This window comes from Diceros bicornis, chromosome 7, assembly GCF_020826845.1.
Source record: "Diceros bicornis minor isolate mBicDic1 chromosome 7, mDicBic1.mat.cur, whole genome shotgun sequence".
NCBI classification, from domain to species: Eukaryota; Metazoa; Chordata; class Mammalia; order Perissodactyla; family Rhinocerotidae; genus Diceros; species Diceros bicornis.
The window spans coordinates 46,629,524-46,650,341 of record NC_080746.1 but is presented as its reverse complement, the minus strand read 5'-3'; the positions used below and the strand labels follow the sequence as shown (position 1 = coordinate 46,650,341).

The 20,818-nt window shown below is 40.6% G+C and overlaps 1 protein-coding gene across 1 annotated transcript in view; it reads left to right on the top strand.

Moving 5' to 3' along the window:
• Positions 1–6,601, top strand: part of CCDC83 (coiled-coil domain containing 83) — a 36,394-nt gene extending 29,793 nt beyond the window's left edge. The window contains 4 exon segments of the mRNA XM_058546218.1: positions 2,840–2,919; positions 3,443–3,645; positions 6,439–6,531; positions 6,533–6,601. Of these exon segments, the coding sequence (XP_058402201.1) occupies positions 2,840–2,919; positions 3,443–3,645; positions 6,439–6,531; positions 6,533–6,601 (445 nt within the window).
• Positions 6,602–20,818: the final 14,217 nt, after the last annotated feature.

Genomic DNA, 20,818 nt, shown 5'->3' with positions numbered 1-20,818 from the left:
TGCAATTACTTGATAGGCGGAAAGCTGGGTGAGGCAGGATAGAGAAAGTGGCTGCCTTGCCCTCCCTTCCACGATTTACATCTGCTGCCCTGGAGAAGTAGATACTGATGTAGATGATGTAGGTGCTCAGGCTGAATGAATCATCAGGCTGAATGGACTCCTGTATTTCCAGTCTCTTAAGCTGATGCCCTTGAGGGTCTCACTGTCCCCCTAGTAGGCAATACTGTCTTTTGCCAGCCATCCTTTTATGATCAGGTCTCCCGCTTCCACACTCCGTCCTGCCTCTAATCCTTGCCATCTGCTGCTGCTGTTGCCTTCTTTGTAATCATGTCTGATCTCTGCCAGCTGTTGCTGGTGCTATGGCCTCAACCACTGCTCTACCTGCTGTTCCCTGACCTCTTTTCCTCTTTTCTGAACCGGCCAAACTTTAGGAAAGAGCCACCCTCTAAACTGCCAACTCTGCTTTCTGCTTCAGTCAGTGCAGTCTGCTGTATTTGATTTGGCGCTGACATGGATGTGAAGTGCTAATTATAACAAAAGGGAGTTCCTTCATTGGCCAGAGAGAGCTTGGCAAGGGCAGGAAGGGAGATGAGAAACTTTTAATGGGGATTTTTATTAAGTTGTTTGCTGTGCCATATGCAATTTAACACTATCCTGTCTTCCCCACAAAAATCTTCAGTAAAATCCACATTGTTCATCAATGCTTTGTGGATTGGTTTTCTTTTTTTGTGTGGGTATGTAAGGAAGATCAGCCCTGAGCTAACATCCATGTCAATCCTCCATCTTTTTGCTGAGGAAGACTGGCCCTGGGCTAACATCTGTGCCCATCTTCTTCCACATTATATGGGACGCCACCACAGCATGGCCTGACAAGCAGGATCTGAACCCGGGCCGCCGGCAGTGGAGCACGCACACTTAACTGCTACGCCACGGGGCCAGCCCCTGGAGTGGTTTTCTTCGTTGAGAGATATGAGTGCTTAGTCTTGTTTCAGAGTTGGGAGAGATGAAATCAAAATCTCTCCAAGGGAAAAGAAATGGGTGACATTTATAAGAACTGGGTTAGGTGCCCTGGTGTAGGCTTCCATGGGAGCCTGAACTTTTCCTTTGTAACCAGCATTTATCACACTCATGATTACTTCTTTAATGTCTGCTTCCTTGCTAGATTGTAAACTCCTTGAGACAAGTGTTAAGGACATTTTAGAAAGATCTGTGTAAAGAAACAAAGACATATGTAAACCCTCAATTATCTGTTACACTGCTTATCCAGAGGGATAACTTTGAGTGTATTCAGGAGCTTTTACTGTACCCATTTTCAAGTCAAAGAAATATAATACATACTGTATATATTTAAAGGGTAACTGCCCTTTCCACCTCTTTGCTGAGAATTCAGTCCTGTTTAATATTAGTGAGGTGATGAGAAATAGACATGAACTGTCCCCAGTGGACATATTAAAAGTTCTATTTTCCTATTTGAATGAAAAATGGAGTATTCTAGCTAACAGAGTTACTATATTTCCCATTCAGAGCGCCACAAACTCTTTCCCTTCACAAATCACACAGAACGTCATAGTATTTGCTTGATACCTGAGATGAGGCAACTGTCATCCAGAGGTGACTGCCCAGGGACGGCAGTGCCCCAGAACTGAGGCTGGTGGGCCAACACCTACAAATCTACCTAACACTAACTTCATATAATAATGTTCTTTAAAATATTTTCTGTATCATTAAATATCAAGAGTTGTTGCCGTAGGGTGGTACAAAAGTGACAATAACAATAAGAGAGAAGCCAGATTTATGAAGCTTATGGCATAAGATCTTAATTATTCAAAATGGTAAAACCAGGAAGGAAGAGAATTCTACAGTCTCAGACATGTCTACCTGCAGACCAGAGCTACCTGTGAAACTAACCTTTACTACCTTCAGTCTTCAGAGAGTTTTACAGATATAAATATTGTATGTAGTTACATTATTTGCTGGAGGCGTAAGCATTTTAAATAACGCTTCATGCTTGTTCTTTAAGTAATTGACAGCCTGTAACCCAAGGGATTCACTTTGGTTGCTGAGCTGCTAAGCATGAGGGGTTGTTTGCATACCTGCAAAGGTCCAATTGCTTCATGCTGTCTTCAAGCAAACTTCATGGGAAAGCCATATGGAGCTTTCAAGGCATCATATTTTCTAGTTGAAAATTCAGGGGGCATCTAAAAAACAGAGCACAGAATTAAATACATGCACGAGAGCTGCAACAGCAGACATACAACTCACCGGGCTTGTAGCTAAAACATGCTGCTCTATGAAAGCTTGAACCTAGTTGTCATCTTGGATTCCTACTGCTCGCTGTCTTTCTTTCTCTCTTCATTTTAAAACCATCCCATTCGGGCTACTATAATTCTCACCTGGATTACTACAACAGCAACCTAACTCGTATCATGCTCACTCTCATTTCTGGGACTTAAATGTGTTATTCTCTTATCATGGAATGGCCTTCCCTCACCCCAAGTTCTTCCTTGGCAAACAGCCCCTGATTCTTCAAGACTCAGCTCAGGTTTCACCTCCTCCTGGAAACTTTCCTTTATCTCCTAAAGCTTAATCAGATGCCTCTTCTCTCTCCCCCCAAAACACTTCTCACACAATGCTAATTACCCATCACAGTACACCCCATCACCCTAAAATACTGTAAGCCTATCTGCCACCTCGCTGGGTCTTATGTTCCTCAAGTGTAGAAACTAAGTCTCATTTTTCAACTATGTGTCTCCAGCACCTAGCAGCGAGGTAGACACTAGAGAGCAGGTAGTACAATCTTTGTTGACTGACAGACTGCTTTCCTTATTTGTTCATTTAGGCGACTATATCTTACCCAAGCTGCTGGACAGGAAGTGCCACCTGAAGAAATGCCTTTGGAGTTACCAGAAACATATATAGGTATTATTTTATTGTAATGATGATGGATTTTTTTTCAATTTGACAAATGCTTATTGAGCATCTATTATAGACAGGCACCTCATATCCAAGAGCTATTCGGGGAATAGGTACACGCCAGCTCCTCTGTATTTCTCTTCTTCTTGCAGTGCTTGTCCTAACCTATCTCCTTTCTGTAGTCCTATTTGCAAATCAAAGTCACTATGTTTCACGGTGAATTAAATAGATACTGGTGGAGAGGGACAGAGTGTTGTCTACACTGGCGTGTTTTCGGTTCCAATTTAGCCGGCCAACCAAAATACAACACACAAGTGAGTTCCCATATGATTACTGCAGTTGATTAGCTGACAGAAGGAAATAACAGCTTAGAGTTTCTAAAAATGAGACTGACTCTCACTTTAATACATAGATTCTACATTTCTGATATAAAGGTCTTTCAAATTAAAAATGTGACAAGGTATGTATTGTAGTTTTATTTTTATCTGTCCAAAATGTATATATAATTAATTTCTTTGCATTCATCCAGAAAAGTCAAAATCACAACCCATAGAAGTAAAAAGTAGAGACACGATGATCTCATCAGTTGGGAGCAGTGCTCTACATCTTAGTCATGAGGATAGCATCGGATACGGCCAGTATCTGAAGACAGATGAAGGAGAGAGCTCATGTATAGAGTTTGGGACCTCTGATATGAAATACTTACTGTATGAGGATGAGCGGGATTTCAAGGTATGATTCATGAGAAAAAAATTTTGACTACTAAGAGAGTGCTATTTTATTAATTAATGGAGAAAATTAATCTAAAATATGGATATTGAAAAATTCTCTTTGCAATTATTAGTAAAATTTGCCCACCATTCACTGGATAATATTCATTGGATACTATTTTCACTCCTACTCGTGCCCAATTTGCTACATATATTCATTTATAGACCTCCATTGCTAGTATACCATGTAAGTTATCTAATGCTACATAACAAATTATCCCCAAACTTAGTGGCTTATAACAATAATCATGTATTCCGTTTCAGGGCATCTGTTGGTTAGGAATTCAGGAAGGGCTCCACTGGACAGTTCTCAGTCGGGCTCTCAGGCAGTTGCAGTCATATGTTGGCTGGGGCTGCAGTCACTGGAAGGCTTGATTGGGGCAGGAGGATCCACTTCCAAGTGGCTCACTCACATGGCTGGCAAGTTGATGCTGGCTAAGCTGGGGACCTCAGTTCCCCCTGACATGGGCCTCTCCACAGGGCACCTTTATTGTCCCTTTGTTATGGTATCTGGCTTCTCCCAGAGCAAAGCAATCCCAGAGACCAAGATGAAAGCTGCAATGTTTTGTATGACTTAGCCTTGGAAATCATACACCATCACTTCCATCAAATTCTATTGGTTGATGTAGTTACATAGTTCCATCCAAGGAGAGAGAATGTAGCTCCTGCATCTTGAAAGAGGAAGGAGTATCACATTGTAAGAAAAGCATGTGGGATAGGATATCTATTAGTGTGGCCATCTTTGGAAAGTACAAACTGCCACATATACTATTAGGTGAAATCTAGAGTATCAAGCCTTTTAATTTTAAAACCTTTTGGTACATTGCAATTACTCCCACATCCACCTCCTCTTATTTTCCTTCTTGGTACTACCAATACCTTTAAAAGTTCTCCTAGAACTTAAAGTCTGGTGGGAGAAAGAGTGATGTAAGAAAGCAGAAGAAACTGATAAATCAACAAAAACCATTTTAACTAAGTACAACTCATTCCTGCTACCATCAAGTGACAATTTAAAGACTAAAGTTCCAGTCTCTATAGCATTCAAACACCTCCAATAGTATCTTGGAATCATGACACTTGTTATGTTATGATGACCTCAGGCTAATGGACAATTGTCTACAGAATTCCAAAACTACATACCATTTGGTTGGATGAAAGACCTTCTTACTTTCCATGGAAGCTTTTGATGTGGTGGAAATGGCATTGTGTATGCTATGGACTAAATTGTGTCTACCTCTACCCCAAATTTATATGTTGAAGACTTAATACCCCATGTGAGTATATCTGGAGATAGGGTCTTCAGGAGCTAATTAAGGTTAAATGAGGTCATAAAGATGGAGCTCTAATCTTATAGGACTGTGGCCTTATAAGAAGAGGCTCTGCCTTGTGAGGACACAGTGAGAAAGCAGCCATCTGCAAGCCAGGAAGAGAGCTCTCACCAGAACCCAATCATGTAGGCACCCTAGTCTTGGACTTCCCAGCCTCTAGAACTGTGAGAAATAAATTTCTGTTGTTTAAGCCACTCAGTCTATGGTATTTTGTTATGACAGCTTGAATAGACTGATAACAGTGTATTACTTCAGAAGTCTCCTCCAGAGGATTCTGAAATATGTGGTAGACATCTATCGATTTGTTTTTCTCCTATTACCTTTATTGTAGCTCTATAATTATATATTTTTAAAACTAAATACCATTATATGCATTTTTGAGAAATAAAGCATTTCCTTCCTTTTTCATTCTTTGATTCTCCTAAATTCTAATAAATGTTTATTGAGAACCCCACAACATGCTTGTTAGATGCTTGGGAATTTAAGGGAAGAGCAGGAAGAAATGAAATGTCAAAGATGCCTACATGGCAGGCCCTACCCTCAAATTGCTTACATGCTAGTAGAAGACAGATAAGAAAATCGTTAATTACTGTACAAGAGGATTGTACCCCTGTATCTGTCTCTCTGACCAGTCTGTGAGCTTATCATTGCACCCCAGTACTTGGTATTTGGTATAGTATTTGGTATAGGGCCTGACACATAGTGGGCACTCAGAAGAGGTTTGCTGAAGTGTTGAAGGAATTCAATAGAGAGAATTATGGCTTGAGGAGGCTTCCAAGAGGAAGGCACATTGGGTAAGGCCTGAGTTGTTTCAACTCAGTTTGAGGTTGGCTGTGGGATTTCATATAAATTAGACTTCTAATTCTGTTTGTTGATATCTTAAACTATAGTTAATTTAACAGAATGTGGTAAGTTTTAGCTATACAGTAGCCAGAGGTCCTGTGAAAAGTACAAAATTCATGGAGAATGTGCTCAATATTAGAATATTTGTAGTCAAAGTGATGTTTGCAGATCTTTTCCTTTCCACTGAATAATATAGAAAACTCTGCTGTGGTTATATCCGGGCCAGCAGAAGGCTGTTATATATACAGCCAACACTTTTTTTTTACCAAAGAGCTTGCAGGAGATATATCTCCCCACTCCAGCTAGTGCCCCCACCCAAGCTCCCCAAAGACAAGCCTGCCAGCCTTGCTGCCTGCTCTTCGGGAGACCTTGCCTGCCATGCTCCACTGGGTATATAAGTTTACTGAGTGGTTTTTTATTTACAGTAGCTCTCATACTTCACATGCTATACAGCATTCAGGCAATTAGGAGGGCAATGAAATCTGTCAGATAAAGGCCAACCATTATAAAGAAAACCTAATCTATTGAGGCTGGTAACTTGCTGAATAACCTCTCCTGTTCTCTTCTGTGTCTGTTTACCATAGGATTATGTAAAGTTGGGACCCCTGGAAGTGAAGCTCATGAGTGTGGAGGGCAAGAAAATGCCCATTCATTTTCAAGAGAAGGAAAATCCAGTCACAGTTCTGTGAAGATGTCAGGAGCCCAGAAAGCCACATCACGTATAAAATTAGGAAGTCTTTTCTCTAAGACTGAAAGCTGCAAAGTAAAACAACAACTTTTCTTTATAAATTTTCTTTGGGAACTAAAGTATATCAGTTGCCCATTTTATTTACACTTAGGTCCATTTTTAAACCAGTTGTTATTTATAAAGGTCATAATTACACTTAAAATCAAAGTTCCAAGTATTCAGCTATTCATTTACCTGCATGGCATGAGTGACCAAAATGAAAGCACACTTTATGTTTCCATATTTTAGTATTCAGAGGGAAGATAGTGAGCCCAAGATGGTCTCTGAGGTTCCTTACCACTTAAAAATTCACTGATTAATCCATGATTCCAATATGAAATAGTTCAATTAGAAATTTTTCTAAGAAAAATTTAGCGTAGTGCTGACTACGCATCTTTCCCTCTCAGGGAAAACATTTCAAAAAGATATAATACAAAACATACACAAAGTCTTTCAGAGAACTGAGAAAAAAGAAACACTTCCCAATCATTCTATGATACCAATATAGTCTTTTTTTTTTTTAATTTAATTTTATTTATTTTTTTCCCCCAAAGCCCCAGTAGATAGTTGTATGTCATAGCTGCACATCCTTCTAGTTGCTGTATGTGGGACGCGGCCTCAGCACGGCCAGAGAAGCAGTGCGTCGGTGCGCGCCCGGGATCCGAACCCGGGCCGCCAGCAGCGGAGAGCGCGCACTTAACCGCTAAGCCACGGGGCTGGCCCTAGACCAATATAGTCTTAATACCAAAACCTGGCAAGTCATTACAAGAGTAGAAAATTATGGGATAGTATCTCTCACGAATAGACAAACAAAATCTTTCACAAAATATTAGCTTATTGAATCCAGCACTATATATATTTCATGAATAGGGAATTCAAGGTTGGTTTAATGTTCAAAAATCAGAGTGGAAACATGAGCAAGATCTGTGGATTATATCAATGTCAATATCCTCGTTGTGATGTTGTAGTATAATTTTGAAAAATGCTATTATTGAGGGAAACTGGATAAAGAGTACATGTGATCTGTCTGTATTATTTTGTACAACTGCATGTGAATCTATAATTATCTCAAAATTAAAAAATCGAGGTACAATGAAGAGAACATAGGAGGTAATTCATATGATCATCTCAATAGATGCAGCATTTGATAAAATTCAACAGTATGATAAAACTTTTAGCAAACAAGGAATATCTAAAAAAAAAAAAAAAAAAAAACCCTAAGCTGACATCACGCTTTCCCATTAAGGTCAGGAACAAGACACTAATGTTCACTATCACACTTCTATTCAGCAGTGCTAAATAGAACTGGAGGTTCTAGCCAGTTCAACAAAGGCAAGAAAAAGAAAAGCATAGAGATTAGAAAGGAAGAAGCAAACTGTCTTACTTCTAAATGTCAAGGTTCTGTATGTAGATAATCCAAAGTAATATCTACAAAGTATTAAAATTTGTAAGTGAATTTAGCTAAGTCACAGGGTACAAGATCAACAAAGATCCATTATATTTCTTTATACTAGCAACAAACAATTGGGAAAAAATAAAATAATATCATTTGTAATAGCATCAAAAACATCAAAATCAAAGTATGCATCTGGTGAAATAGGAGCAGACTTCTATGCTGAAGACTTCAAAACATTGTTGAGAGAAATTAAAGACAACTTAAATATGTGGAATAAACAGAGAGATACACTATCATCGTAAATTGGAAGATTAAAAATAGTTAAGATGTCAGTTCTTTCCAAATTGATCTATAGACTCACTGCAATCCCAATCAAAATTCCAGCAGTTTTTTGGAGAAATTAACAAACTATTTCTAACATTATTATGGAAATTTATAATCTAGACAAAAGGCCTATGATAGATGAGACAATTTTGAAGAAAAACAACAAAATAGAGAACTTAACACTACCAAATTGCAAGACTTAATGTAACATTTCAGTAATTAAGACAGTGCAGTATTGGCCCAAGGATAAATAAAAAGTCCAATGGAACAGAATAAAGAGTCCGAAAACAAACCCACACATATACAGTCTCTTGATTTCTGACAAAGATGCCACTATAATTCAGTGGGGGTGGGGGAGGATGGTCCTTTTAATAAAAAATGATGCTGAGGCGACTGCATATCTGTATGGGAAAAAAATGAACCTTGACTCCTACATCATACCATACTCAAAAATCGAAGTGGATCAGAGTCCTAAATATGAAAGGTAAAATAAGGCTTGTAGGAGGAAATATAAGAGAATATCTTCATGTCCCCCTCTGCACACCCAATAGATCCTCAAAGCCTATGCTCGAAATTAAAAACTACATCTGGTACATGGGTCAATGTAGATTTGGCAGTGTTCAACACACACACCTTCACCCCCCAAGCCTACTGCTCCCTATGTCGCCCATCTTCCTGGAAAAAAAACATGCCATAAAAATCGCTAACCATAAAAAGATTGATAAATAGGAGTTTGTTAAAATTAAGATCTCTCTTCATTAAAAGACACCATTAAGAGAGTCAAAAGGCAAGCTGCACACCAGAGAATATATTTCCTATACATGTATCTAACAAAAAAATCATATTCAAAATATATAAAGAACTTCTACAAATCAGTAGGAAATAGGACTATCCCTTTTAGGGAAAAAAATGGGCAAAAGACTTAATAGGCACTTCACGAAAGAGTATATCCAAATGACTAACAAGCATAAAAAGGAAATCTACATTATTACTCATCAGGGAAAAGCAAATTAAAACCATGAGATACCTTATACACCCGCTAGAATGGCTAAAATTAAAAATTTGAAAATAGTAAATATTGACAAAGATACAGAGCATCCTGAACTCTCATATATTTGTTGGTGGGAGTAAAAATTCACACAAACACTTTGGAATATGTTTGGCAGTATTTATTAAAGCTGAAAGTATATGTATGTCATGATCCAGCAATTCCACTCCTGGCCTAATAAGAAACAGAAAGGAGTGTTTATGTTTACCAGAAGGCATGGATTAGAATGTTCCTTGCAGCTTTACTGATAATAGCCAAAACCTTAAAACAATCCAAATGACTATCAGCAGAATGTATAAATAAACTATGCTATATTCACACACTGAAATACTATACAGCAACGAAAAAGAATGAACTGCCATATTTGGCTATATAGATCAATCTTATAGACATAATATTGAGTGAAAGAAGGTAGACACAAAAGAGCACATACAGTATGATTCCATTTACACGATATTCAAAAACAGGACTAGCATACTAATCTTGATGACAAAAGTCAGAATAGGGGTTACCTTTGTGGTGGGGAATGACTAGGATGGTACATGAAGGAGTTTGCTGGTAATCTTGATCTGAGTGGCAGTTAACATTGATGTGTTCACTTTGTAAACATTCGTCAGGCGGGACACTTAAGATGTGTGTACTTGACTGATACATTTTATACTTCAGAAAAATTTCCCCCAAAATTGTGCCGCAAGTACCTGTATTTCAAGCCATTCCATAAAGTGACAGCGTGGAAAGGCCATGCTTATGTCTTGCAGTGCAAACGGCAGCAAGAGTGTTTCCTGACAGGAAGGCAGAATACTTTGATAGGGCAATCTTTCAAAGGTCAACAGAAACAGAAATGTCCTTGGAAAAGTTAATAACAACATGGAGCAGATTTGCCAATTTTCTCTTTAAGAAAGAGATGTAAACTTTTTATAGATAAGATTTATCTCTACTTCTGTCAGATAGGAAAAAAAAACCTACTGACTTTCCACTGGGACAAATCACAGAGCTTCCAGTAACCAAGTGCAGCCTATGTGACAGCTCACTGGTTTCAGCAGGTCAGCAGAAACTGACATTGTTTTTCTCTCACACTTGGAAAGTTCAGACCGTGAGATTATTAAAACAAGCCAGGCATAGCAGGGTAGGACTCCAGCGTTAATTTGTTAGTTGTGGTAGTTTCTATTTCACAATGTGAATTTGAATCAGAAGAAACTATCACATGACTTAAAGCCTTGTTTGCTGCCAAGAAAATGTCAGAGTCGAAAAGTCATCCTTTGGAAAAGGAAGGGGGAGACTGTTCTTTCCTTCAGTTAATATTGTGTTTAGAATTTGCAGACCAGCCGTATCTCTAAAACAAATATGCGAGATTTTCCTAACCCAAATTCTAAACAGCTTATGGTGGGAGCTTCATTAGATGACTACATTACAAAGGAAATTTCAGTAAAGTTGTTGTACCACGTGAACGTCTTATCAATGTCACTTATTCAGTGAAGAGTTTATCAAACGAGTCCTTCCAGGCTGGCACTGTGTGTAAAACATTAGGGGGCAAAATACAATTGCCCCTTTCCTCAAGATGCTCCAGGTCCCATAAGAGAGCCTGATGGGTCAGGAGAGCCTGTTGGGGCTGGAGAAAGCTGCTTTTGCTCTTCAACAATAACAGCAGAGAAGGAAAATGGGATAAGGCAGGACAAGATATTCTAGGTGGGGTGGGTGGTTGTGTTTAACTGGAAATATTCTATTTTTGGCACTATTAGTAGTAGGTTGGGAAAAGAAATTTAAGATGAGTTTAGGAGGATTTTATGTAGGTTTCAGTTCTCAGAATAACCAAGCATGTGAGTTTTACATATTGTTATTCAAGATTTTGGGGGGTAGGAACTAGATGTCAGCCTCTTTAGCCTCAGGCTCGGAAATTGCTTCTTTTGGCCCAGACATCAGATAGGTTTGAGGAAATTAAGGAAGTGTAGAGATACAAGGTAGAGTATGGGAAAACACATTCTAGGTAGTCCCTTTAAGTGGCTGCCTTGAATCTCCGGCAGTCACTCAACCCCTTTCAAACCTGGTTTCCTCATCTATATTCCATGGACCTAATTCCCATGTTGCAGGATTATTTCAAGGATTAGAGAGAGTGGATGTAACCTGCCCAGGGTGGGAAGGCAACACATGCAGTTGAAACGATGACTGACTTGTAACAGTGCTCTCGGGAAGTAAGGCCCAAGACGTCTGGTTGACTGTCCTCGCAGTGCATTTGTGTGGAAGATCGCAGGGAGCGCCTGTGTCCCATCCATCACGTGCTCTGAGGCGCTGACCGGGTCTGATGACAGCTGGGCCCTGATCGCTGGTATCAAGGGGCTTGCTTCATCCCAGGGTGGTGAGGGGGAGGGACTCAGCCGCCACCTGAGGGGAGGGCTCCAAGGCACCATACCCTGGATCTGCTGATCTACATCAGGCTGTAGGGACAAGCAGTAAACCCAGTTCCAAAATTCTTAAGAGTGTGGGGAGGGAGGGTGCGAGGCACTGCGGGTCTGTGGTAACATTTTTGTTTCTTTCTGAGTCCCATAGTCAGACACTAGAGCGATTCAGGGAACGGGAAGGCCAGAGGATTTCTGTGGCAATAAAGGGCTGTTTGTTAAAGGTCCCTTGATCCTTGCTTGTTTTACTAGGTCTCAACACAACAGTTCTCTGTATTTTTCTTGGAATAAAACTGGCCTTTGCACTAGACACAAGGAAATGTGCCCTCAGGCAGCGGAGGCTTTCTAAATATTAGTGACTTGAACTCGATTAAGTATTTCCATTTCCTATTCCCGTGACTTTGTGAGGCTCAAGTTCCCAGAACAGCTGTTTTTTTTTTGACCATGACTCTTTGGGTTGGTTATGTTTTAGGTCATGCTGTTCTTATGATCTGAGTAAGTGCTAAAAAACTTCAAGATACTTTTAAAGATTCTTCACATAGAAACATTTTCAGATTTCCAACAGTGAGTTTGAAAGGGACTGCATATTCAGATGGCCTCTCAGATTCTGAGTAAAAGGTTTTGTCAGCATTTCCTTCCTCAAGTCCTGTGCTCAACTCGCTGACCTCTCGCCTTCTTGGGTTAGGGCCATCTTTTTGTATAGTCTCAGCTATAAAAATATGCTAGGCCTTGCAACATTTCCCTCCTAAGAGGAATAAAAATTAGCTATGTTGGATTCTTCTCCATATGACTAACCGAGGCCAGGGAGGCATTTTTATCTTAAAGCCCTGGGACACCAAATCAGAGGAATGGCGGGCTCTGGCCTCACTTGAGGTTCTGGTGCAAGTGTGTAATTACCTTCAGATCTTTGATGTTCTTTGACTGTTTTACTTTTCATTTTTGCATCAGTCACTTTCCCCTAGCCACTTAAAAAATGTCTTCTGTGACTTTTGTGCTATTTCTGTAAAAATGGCAACATGGGGTACAGCTGGGGCTAAAATCTGGGGAGAAGGTACAAATTTTCAACATCTTTTAACGTTTACTGAACACTAGCAGTTTGAGTTTGCTTATTTTTCATTTTTTAAGCTTTTGATTTTTTTTGTATTTAATTTCTTTGAAACATTTCAGTTCTAAACTATAAACTATAATTCTTTTTTAGGATATCTCAGTTCTCAATGTACAATATGTGACATGGTAGGGTTTTGAAGTCATTGATCAGAAAAAGGTTCAAGAAATTAGCAATTCTTTTAATGATAATTGTATGACTATGACAGCAGCTGTTAGTTTTCCTTCGCATCTGTTCCCCCCCTTCCTCTATAACAATGCATTCATTTAGCTGTTCTAGCTGAGTACACGATCACCCAAATTACAGACTCTATTTCCCGGCTTACCTGGTAGTCATGTGACAAAGTTCTGGCCAATAGAACATGAGCAAAAGTTTTGCACAATTTCTGGGTCATCTCTTCCTCTGCCTTTCTCCCCCTTCCTCCATCCTGCTGCTTGGGATGTGGTGCTGCTCAGCAACAGTGGATTGTGGGACGAGAGGAACACCTTAAGGACTGTGGAACAGCAAGACACCTGTCTCCTAAAAGTGGACATCTACCAATCTTGTGGGCAAAGCTGCCATGCCAGCTCAGACTTTATGTGAGACAGAAAATAAACTTCTGTCTTGTCTGAATCATTGTTAGTGTCAATTTTCTGTTATCCACAGCCAAACCAAATCCTAATACAGAGGCTAATAAATATTTACCTCACGAGAAGTCAGTGTTTTCAATAGTAAACTGTAGTCTCTAAGACACTAAATAAGGCCTGGATAAGTATTTATTCTCTGTTAAAGGGGGAAAAAAAAACAGCTTAAACTACACACTTTATCTGAAGGCATCTAAAATTGCTGACCTGAGTATACCTAGACATGGGGGGCTGACTCTTTTCAAAAAAATGTTGTATCGCACTAAACTGTAGTCTTACTGAAGCTGCCTCAGGACCAAAGACTCCTGCGTGGGCAAAGACATGTGGGGGTTCAGGGCTCTGCTTTGCAAGCAGCTCGTGGGACCTCCACCACACTGGGCTGACATCAACTACACAAACAGAGCAGGGCGGACAGTTCCAAAGACTGATATTTTACAAGGCTCTGTAGTAATACCAACAACAGCAAACAATGTGCTTATTATATGCACTTTACATATATTAACCTAGTTGATCCTTCTTATAATTCTATGAGGTAGAGTCTATAGTTACTCTCATTTTACAGATGAAGAAATAAGAAGAAGGAAATCTAGTAACTTTCCCAAGCTCCCCAGCTAGTAAGGGGCAGGGCCAGGATTTGAACACAGATGTTTCATCTCCAGAATCTGGGTCTCGGCCACAAGCTCTTTTGCATCTCTATAAGAATAATAGCGACTATGTATTGAAACTTTGTCATGTGCCAGGCTGTTCTAAATGCTTCTATTTATGAATTCACTAAATACAACCACCCCATGAGGTAGGCGCCATTATGTCATTGCACGGGTGAAGAAGCTGAGGCACAGGGAGGGTATGTAACTTGCCCGAAGTAGGGTTTAAACACAGCGTGGCTGCAGAGTCTACACCATGACCGCTGTGCTGCACTGTCTCAGCAAGCAGCAGGCGCTTCCCTCGACGATGCAGATGCGTTCAGAAAGGGCAAAAAATTCTCTTCAAAAGATAAAATTTTATGCAAATTGTCCTCTGTATATGTCCATATTCCAGGCTCTCCATCTGCATTTCTTCCATCTCCTACCCCAGTTCATCTCCAGTCCTAACTACTCAGCATTTCCCTTCCTCCCATTGATTCTGCAGCCTATCTCCTTGTATCTCTTTTTTTTAACTTAACTCCTACTCTAAGTAATTAACACCATTAGTACATTTTCTTTTTTTCAGCTTTATTGAGATATAATTGACAAAATTTTGAGATATTTAAAGTGTACAATGTGATGATTTGTTATCTGTACACACTGTGAAGGGATTCCTCCCAGAGTTAACTAACATATCCAGCACCTCACATATTTACCTTTTTTTTTTTTGGTGAGAACATTTCAGTTCTACTCTCTTAGCAAATTTCATTATAGAATACAGTGTTATCAGCTATAGTCATCATGTTATACATTAGATCCTCAGATGTTATTCTTCTTATAACCAACACTTTGTACTCTTTTATCAACCTCTCCCTATCCCCACAGCAACCAATTTTCTACTCTCTGTTTCTATTATATAGATATATATATATTTTTAGATTCATATAAGTGATACCAAGCAGTATTTGTTTTTCTCTGTCTGACTTTCACTTAGCATAATGCCCTCCAGGTTCATCCATGTTGTTCCAAATGACAGGATTTCCTTCTTTTTTAAGACTAAATAACATTCCATTGTATATATATGCCACATCTTCTTTATCCATTCATCCATCTATGGACACTTAAGTAGTTTCCACGTCTCAGCTATTGTAAATAATGCTGCAATGAACATGGGGGTGCAGATATCTTTTTGAGATAGTGACTTCATTTCCTCCAGATATATACCCAGAAGTGGAATTGCTGGATTATACAGTTCTATTTTTAATTTTTTGAGGAAACTCCATACTGTTTTCCATAGTGGCTGTACCAATTTACATTCCCACTAACAGCGCACAAGGGTTCCTTTTTCTCTACGTCCTCATCAACACTTGTTATTTCTTGTCGTTTTGATAATAGCCATTCTAACAAGTGTGAGGTGGTATCTCATTTGGTTTTGATTTGCATTTCCTAGATAGTTAGTGATGTTGAACATCTTTTCACATTTCTGTTGGCCATTTGTATGTCTTCTTTGGAAAAATTTAGGTCCTATGCACATTTTAAAAATTGGATTATTTGGGTTTTTTGCTATTGAGTTGTATTAGTTCCTTGTATATTCTGGATATTAACCTCTTATTGGATATGTGGTTTGTGAATATTTTCTCCCATACCATAGGTTGCCATTTCATTTTGTTGATGGTTTCCATTGCTGAGCAGAACCTTTTTAGTTTGATGTAGTCTCACTTGTTTATTTTTGCTTTCGTTGCCTTTGCTTTTGGTGTCAAATCCAACAATTGTTGCCAAGAGCAATGATCAGGAGCTTGCCCTCTAGTTTTCTTCTAGGGGTTTTTCAGTCTCAGATCTTACGTTCAAGCCTTTAATCAATTTTGAGTTGATTTTTCATGGTTGGTGTAAGCTAAGGGTCCAGTTTCATTCTTATGCATGTGGCAATCCAGTTTTCCCAACACCATTTATTGAAGAGATTATCCTTTCTCCATTGTATATTTTTGGCTCCTTGGTTGAAAATTGACCAGATGTGTATGGGTTTGTTTCTGGGCTCTTTATTCTGTTCCACTGATATATGTGTCTGTTTTTATGCTGATACCATATTGTTTTGAAGACTATAGCTTTGTAATATAGCTTGAAATCAGGAAGTGTGATGCCTCCTGCTTTGCTGTTCTTTCTCAAGATTGCCTTGGCTACCGGAAGGTGGTACAGGAGGTGCCAGTGGTTTCCCATTCTCCAGGGAGAATCACAGCCAATGCCTAGGTGTGTGCTAAATAAGAAGCCTGACTCTCAGGCAGCAGCTTTCAAAGAATGCAGATGGACCCCTTTCAGGGAAAGGGTAGGAGATGGGCTATTTGCCTGCTTGCTCTGCGCTGAGCCCTGGGGGGACAATCCGCTGTGGCAAGTCCTCATGCACCATTAACAACTGCTCCTTTGTTTGCTATATTCTCCTGGGTCTCACGAACACAAGTGTTACTGCACAAAGGGCACAATCTCCTCGCTGAAAGACAGAAGCCAAAATAAAAGCCAATCATCAAGAGGCAAGATGGTGGCAGAGAAAGGGCATTTTATTAAGCGAAAGCTAGGAAATCAGAAGATGGGGGTGCCTAGTGTCCTAAAGAACCATCTTAAGTGGGCACAGAATCTTGGAGCAGTTATATAGGCCAGTGGGTTATAGGGGACGGGGTTAGGAATGTTGACCCTCTGGTGTCACAGACTGGGAGTTGCCACACCAGATCTTTCAGTTGTCATTGATGATGGTTACCAGCATAGACTCTCTGTCTGGGGGTCATCACATTCCTAAGGAACTCAAAAGAACAAAGTTACCGTCTTATCGCAGCTGGGAAGTACATACATAAGCAGGAGTCGTCAAGTCTACAGAGCAGGTAGATCTCCTGGAGGGTGTATATCCAGTTGGTCAGAGGTCATTCAAAGTTACAATATGGTTTCTTTTCTTTTCTTTTTTTTTTTTTGGTGAGGAAGATCAGCACTGACCTAACATCTCATGCCAATCCTCCTTTTTTTTTGCTGAGAAGATTGGCCCAGAGCTAACATCTGTGCCCAGCTTCCTCTACTTTATGTGGGACGCCACCACAGCATGGCTCTACAAGCAGTGCATTGCTGCACGCCCGGGATCTGAACTCGGGAACCCTGGGCTGCCACAGCGGAGCGCGCGCACTTAACTGCTTGCGCCACTGGGCTGGCCCCTACAATATGGTTTCTTTTCAACAATATGGGCTCCCTTACGTCAACCTTGTATTGAGCTCCCTTACGTCAACAAGCAAGCATCGCTGGCTTTCACAGCTAGGTGTTTTGGGGGCTCATCCCTTCCGTGGGAGTCTTAAAAGTTCAGGTACTAAATGTGGGTCCAAATCCTTCACTCCTCAGGGAAAAGCTGGAATTGGGAGTTCTCTCCTATTGTATTGTGCTGTGCTAGGGGTGGGGTTTATGGCAAGAGTGTGTCTCAGCCTTTCCCTCCATTTCTATGTATTTTCTCTTTCACCTGATGTGTTGGAGTCTCTCAGCTAGTTTCTTTCAGAAGGAATTTCTCCGTGTGTATCTATACATTCAGTGTGTCCATGAGAGGAGGGGAGTTCAGGCGCCTCCTGTGTCACCATGTGGGTCAACCTCCAGTACCTTCTTTTTCTACTGATTGTCTCTTATCTTTGGCCAGCTCCTCCAGCTGGAAGGAGCCTAAGTTTTGCTCATGCTGGAGGACTATTACAATAGTCTCCTGACGGGTTTGCCAGTTTCTTCTTTTGTCTCTCTATAGTCCACTCTCAATACAGCAGCCACAGTGATGCTTTTACCAACAAACACAAGTTCTTAAAGAATTCTCTGCTCATCATTTGCAGTGGCTTCCCAGCTCAGAATGAAATCCAAACCTCAGCATGACCTAAAAGCCCTGGCCCACTGCCATCTCTCTGACCTCAGCTTCCACTGAGCTCCCTCTCACCCACTCCGCTCAAGCCTCGCTAGTATCCTTGCTGCTTCTCAGAGAAGCCAAGCACAGTACCCTTTAGGATCCTTGCTCTTTCCTCTGCCTATGTGGGTAGGTGAGCCAGTCTACACATCTTTCCATCTTGCTTCCTTACTTCATTCAGTCTCTGTTCAAAGGTCACCTCATCAGAGGCCTTCCTTGATACCCTATCCAAAATAGCACCATTCTGCTCACATCACTGTCTCTTCACCCTTTTCCTCATAGCATTCATCACTTGTCATAAACTATTTGTTCATTGCCTACTCTCACAAGAAAATAAGCTCCATGAAAGCAAAGCCCTATGACTTATCCTCACACCTAAAAGTACTGGCACATAGAGGACATTTGATGTGTTGAGTGGATGCACAAAATGAATTTACTTGCATGGCAAAGAAAACTCTTCCTTGGCCTGTATGCCAGTTGCTTATTGTCCTTTACTTCTTTCAGTTCACAGCCAAGCTTCTTGATGCCTCTACATTCTTCCCATCTCAAGTACATGTCACCTGGCTCTGCCCCTGCCAATGCCTGGGTGTAACTGGGGGTAAGATTTAAGTTCCTAACCGCTGGATCCCATGGGCACGTTTGAGTCTTTATTTCCCTTGTGTTGACCATGCCCTGCTTCTTCAACTATTTCCTTGACATCTCTTTTCTGGTTATTCTCCAGCTCTGACTGTTCTTTCTTAGTCTCCATCAATCCTTTTATTACCCTTTAATAATGGAGATATTCTACACTCATCATTGACCTCTTTCTTACTCCACACAGTTGTTCCTTTGGTAATCTCAATCACTGTGATGGGTATTCTTCTGCATCAAGTATTTTCCATACTTTGGATATTGATTTCTTTAGATTTCCAGAAGTGGGATTACAGGGCAAAGGATACATTTTTATGACGTTCTGAAACAGCTTTCCAATTTACAACGCCCTTAAAAATGATCCGAGTTGTGAGTTTTCCCTCCCCAGAGTGATAGGATTTGAAAAGGCAGAATAGGTAAAGAATATAGATGCAAAGGGGCAGAGAACTCCAGAGTTCCATTAAGAGGCAGCGAAGTTTCAAAAATGGAAGTATGAGAAACGTTGGAACTGTTGTAGGCCTGGAATTCTTGATAAGCGTGAGCCACACACACTGGAGGATTCCAGCAGTTAAAGCGCAGGATTGAAGGGGAGGGGCTGGAGCTTACCAGACACATGACTCTCCCATGTGACGGATCAGCCTCACCCTTCTCAGGAAGCGACATTTGGGGAGAAATTATAAGGGTTTTAGCAGCTCTGTGCCAGGAACCGGGGACAGAGACTGTTACACATATTTCTATAGCTGTTATGAACACCAAACAATGGGTGCAGCCATCCTCACACCTACCTCTTAAGACCTGCTTGTTGGGCTTCTTGGGATCTCGGAGTCTTTCCCCTCCTACTGCAGTACCTCTGCCTCCTCCACGCCCTTGAAAGCTCCTCTCAATAAGCAATTACGTGGAAGTGAAGGGCTTTTCAGTTCCTACCCTACTTCGGGACAGAAACGATCAGAGAAACACAGATTTCACTTTGTGTCTTTTAAGACGGCCACTAAGCTAGCTGGCAGTGCTAGTGCAGTGAGCTTGATGCTTCCCTGTAAAGGGGAGTGGGGGCTGCTTACTTCTCTTCTGATATTTCCTTCCCTACAGTCCCAGTCAAGGACACGATAACTCGGTGCTTGTTTATCAGGAGTACAGGCCAGCTGGCAAATGCTCAGGCTCAAGGGAGAGAGGCAGGCTGCCTGACTGCAGACGGCTGAGACAGGGCGAGGTTTAGCTCCACACAGTGATTCTCACACAGCAATTTTTATTTCAAAACCAACTTTGAAATAGTTTTTGTAGCAGAAAAAAGAAAAGCCATTTTGAATGAGAACTTATTAGGAAACAAACTTTCCTTAAAATTTTTTTTTCACTTTTCTCTCCTTCTAGCTATTTGCCTACAAACACCAGTTTAACCTACTCTGTCTCAAGACACTCACATCTGCCCCAAAAGAAATACCATAGAAAGAACTTGACACAACTTTTGACAATGTGGGTAGTTTCATACAGCATAAAAACCACAGCTGCATGCTACATCAATAACAAATGGGACATTTACTAAGTGTTTATACCAAAATTCAACTAGAAATACTAGCTAGCAACTTAGAAAACACTTCTGGTGACACACCAAATAGAATGTCAATTCTTAGTAATAGCAAGGAATCAGCTTGAGGTTTTCTGAGACAGACTGCATGGAAGATGATACTGAAGCCTTTCCATTTAGAGCCTATTCAGACAGCAGAATTCCAGAAGGGCTAGTCAGACCCCTGGAAGATAGCAAGTATGGCACAACAAAGATCTAAGCTAGCTGCAGAGGTCACAGATGGAAGCTGTGGAGCCATCTTCTCTGGAAGGTGAGAGTAAGTCCATCTGGTTGAGTGCTGCGGCCTCTCCAAACACTCTGACCCAGTCACTGCTGAACACACAGGAGCCACACTCACCCTGAATGGAGAGATTTTTCCCTCCATGGAGTGTTGAAGAATAAGCATTTGCATCAGTACTCTGAATTCAGAAACATGTTTATTGATGATGATGAACAAGAGAAGAGCCTTGAAATTATTTTAGTTCAAGGAGAAACTTTATCCCATAAAGGCCTATTTTCCAGGAGTCATGTTTTGTTGGCTTGTGAAGAAGTAAAAGATTCTTAGTCGAACATAAGGCCTCTTCCTAAATACGGATTCTGGTTAAGAATCCTGGTTAAGGGGCCAGCGCGAGC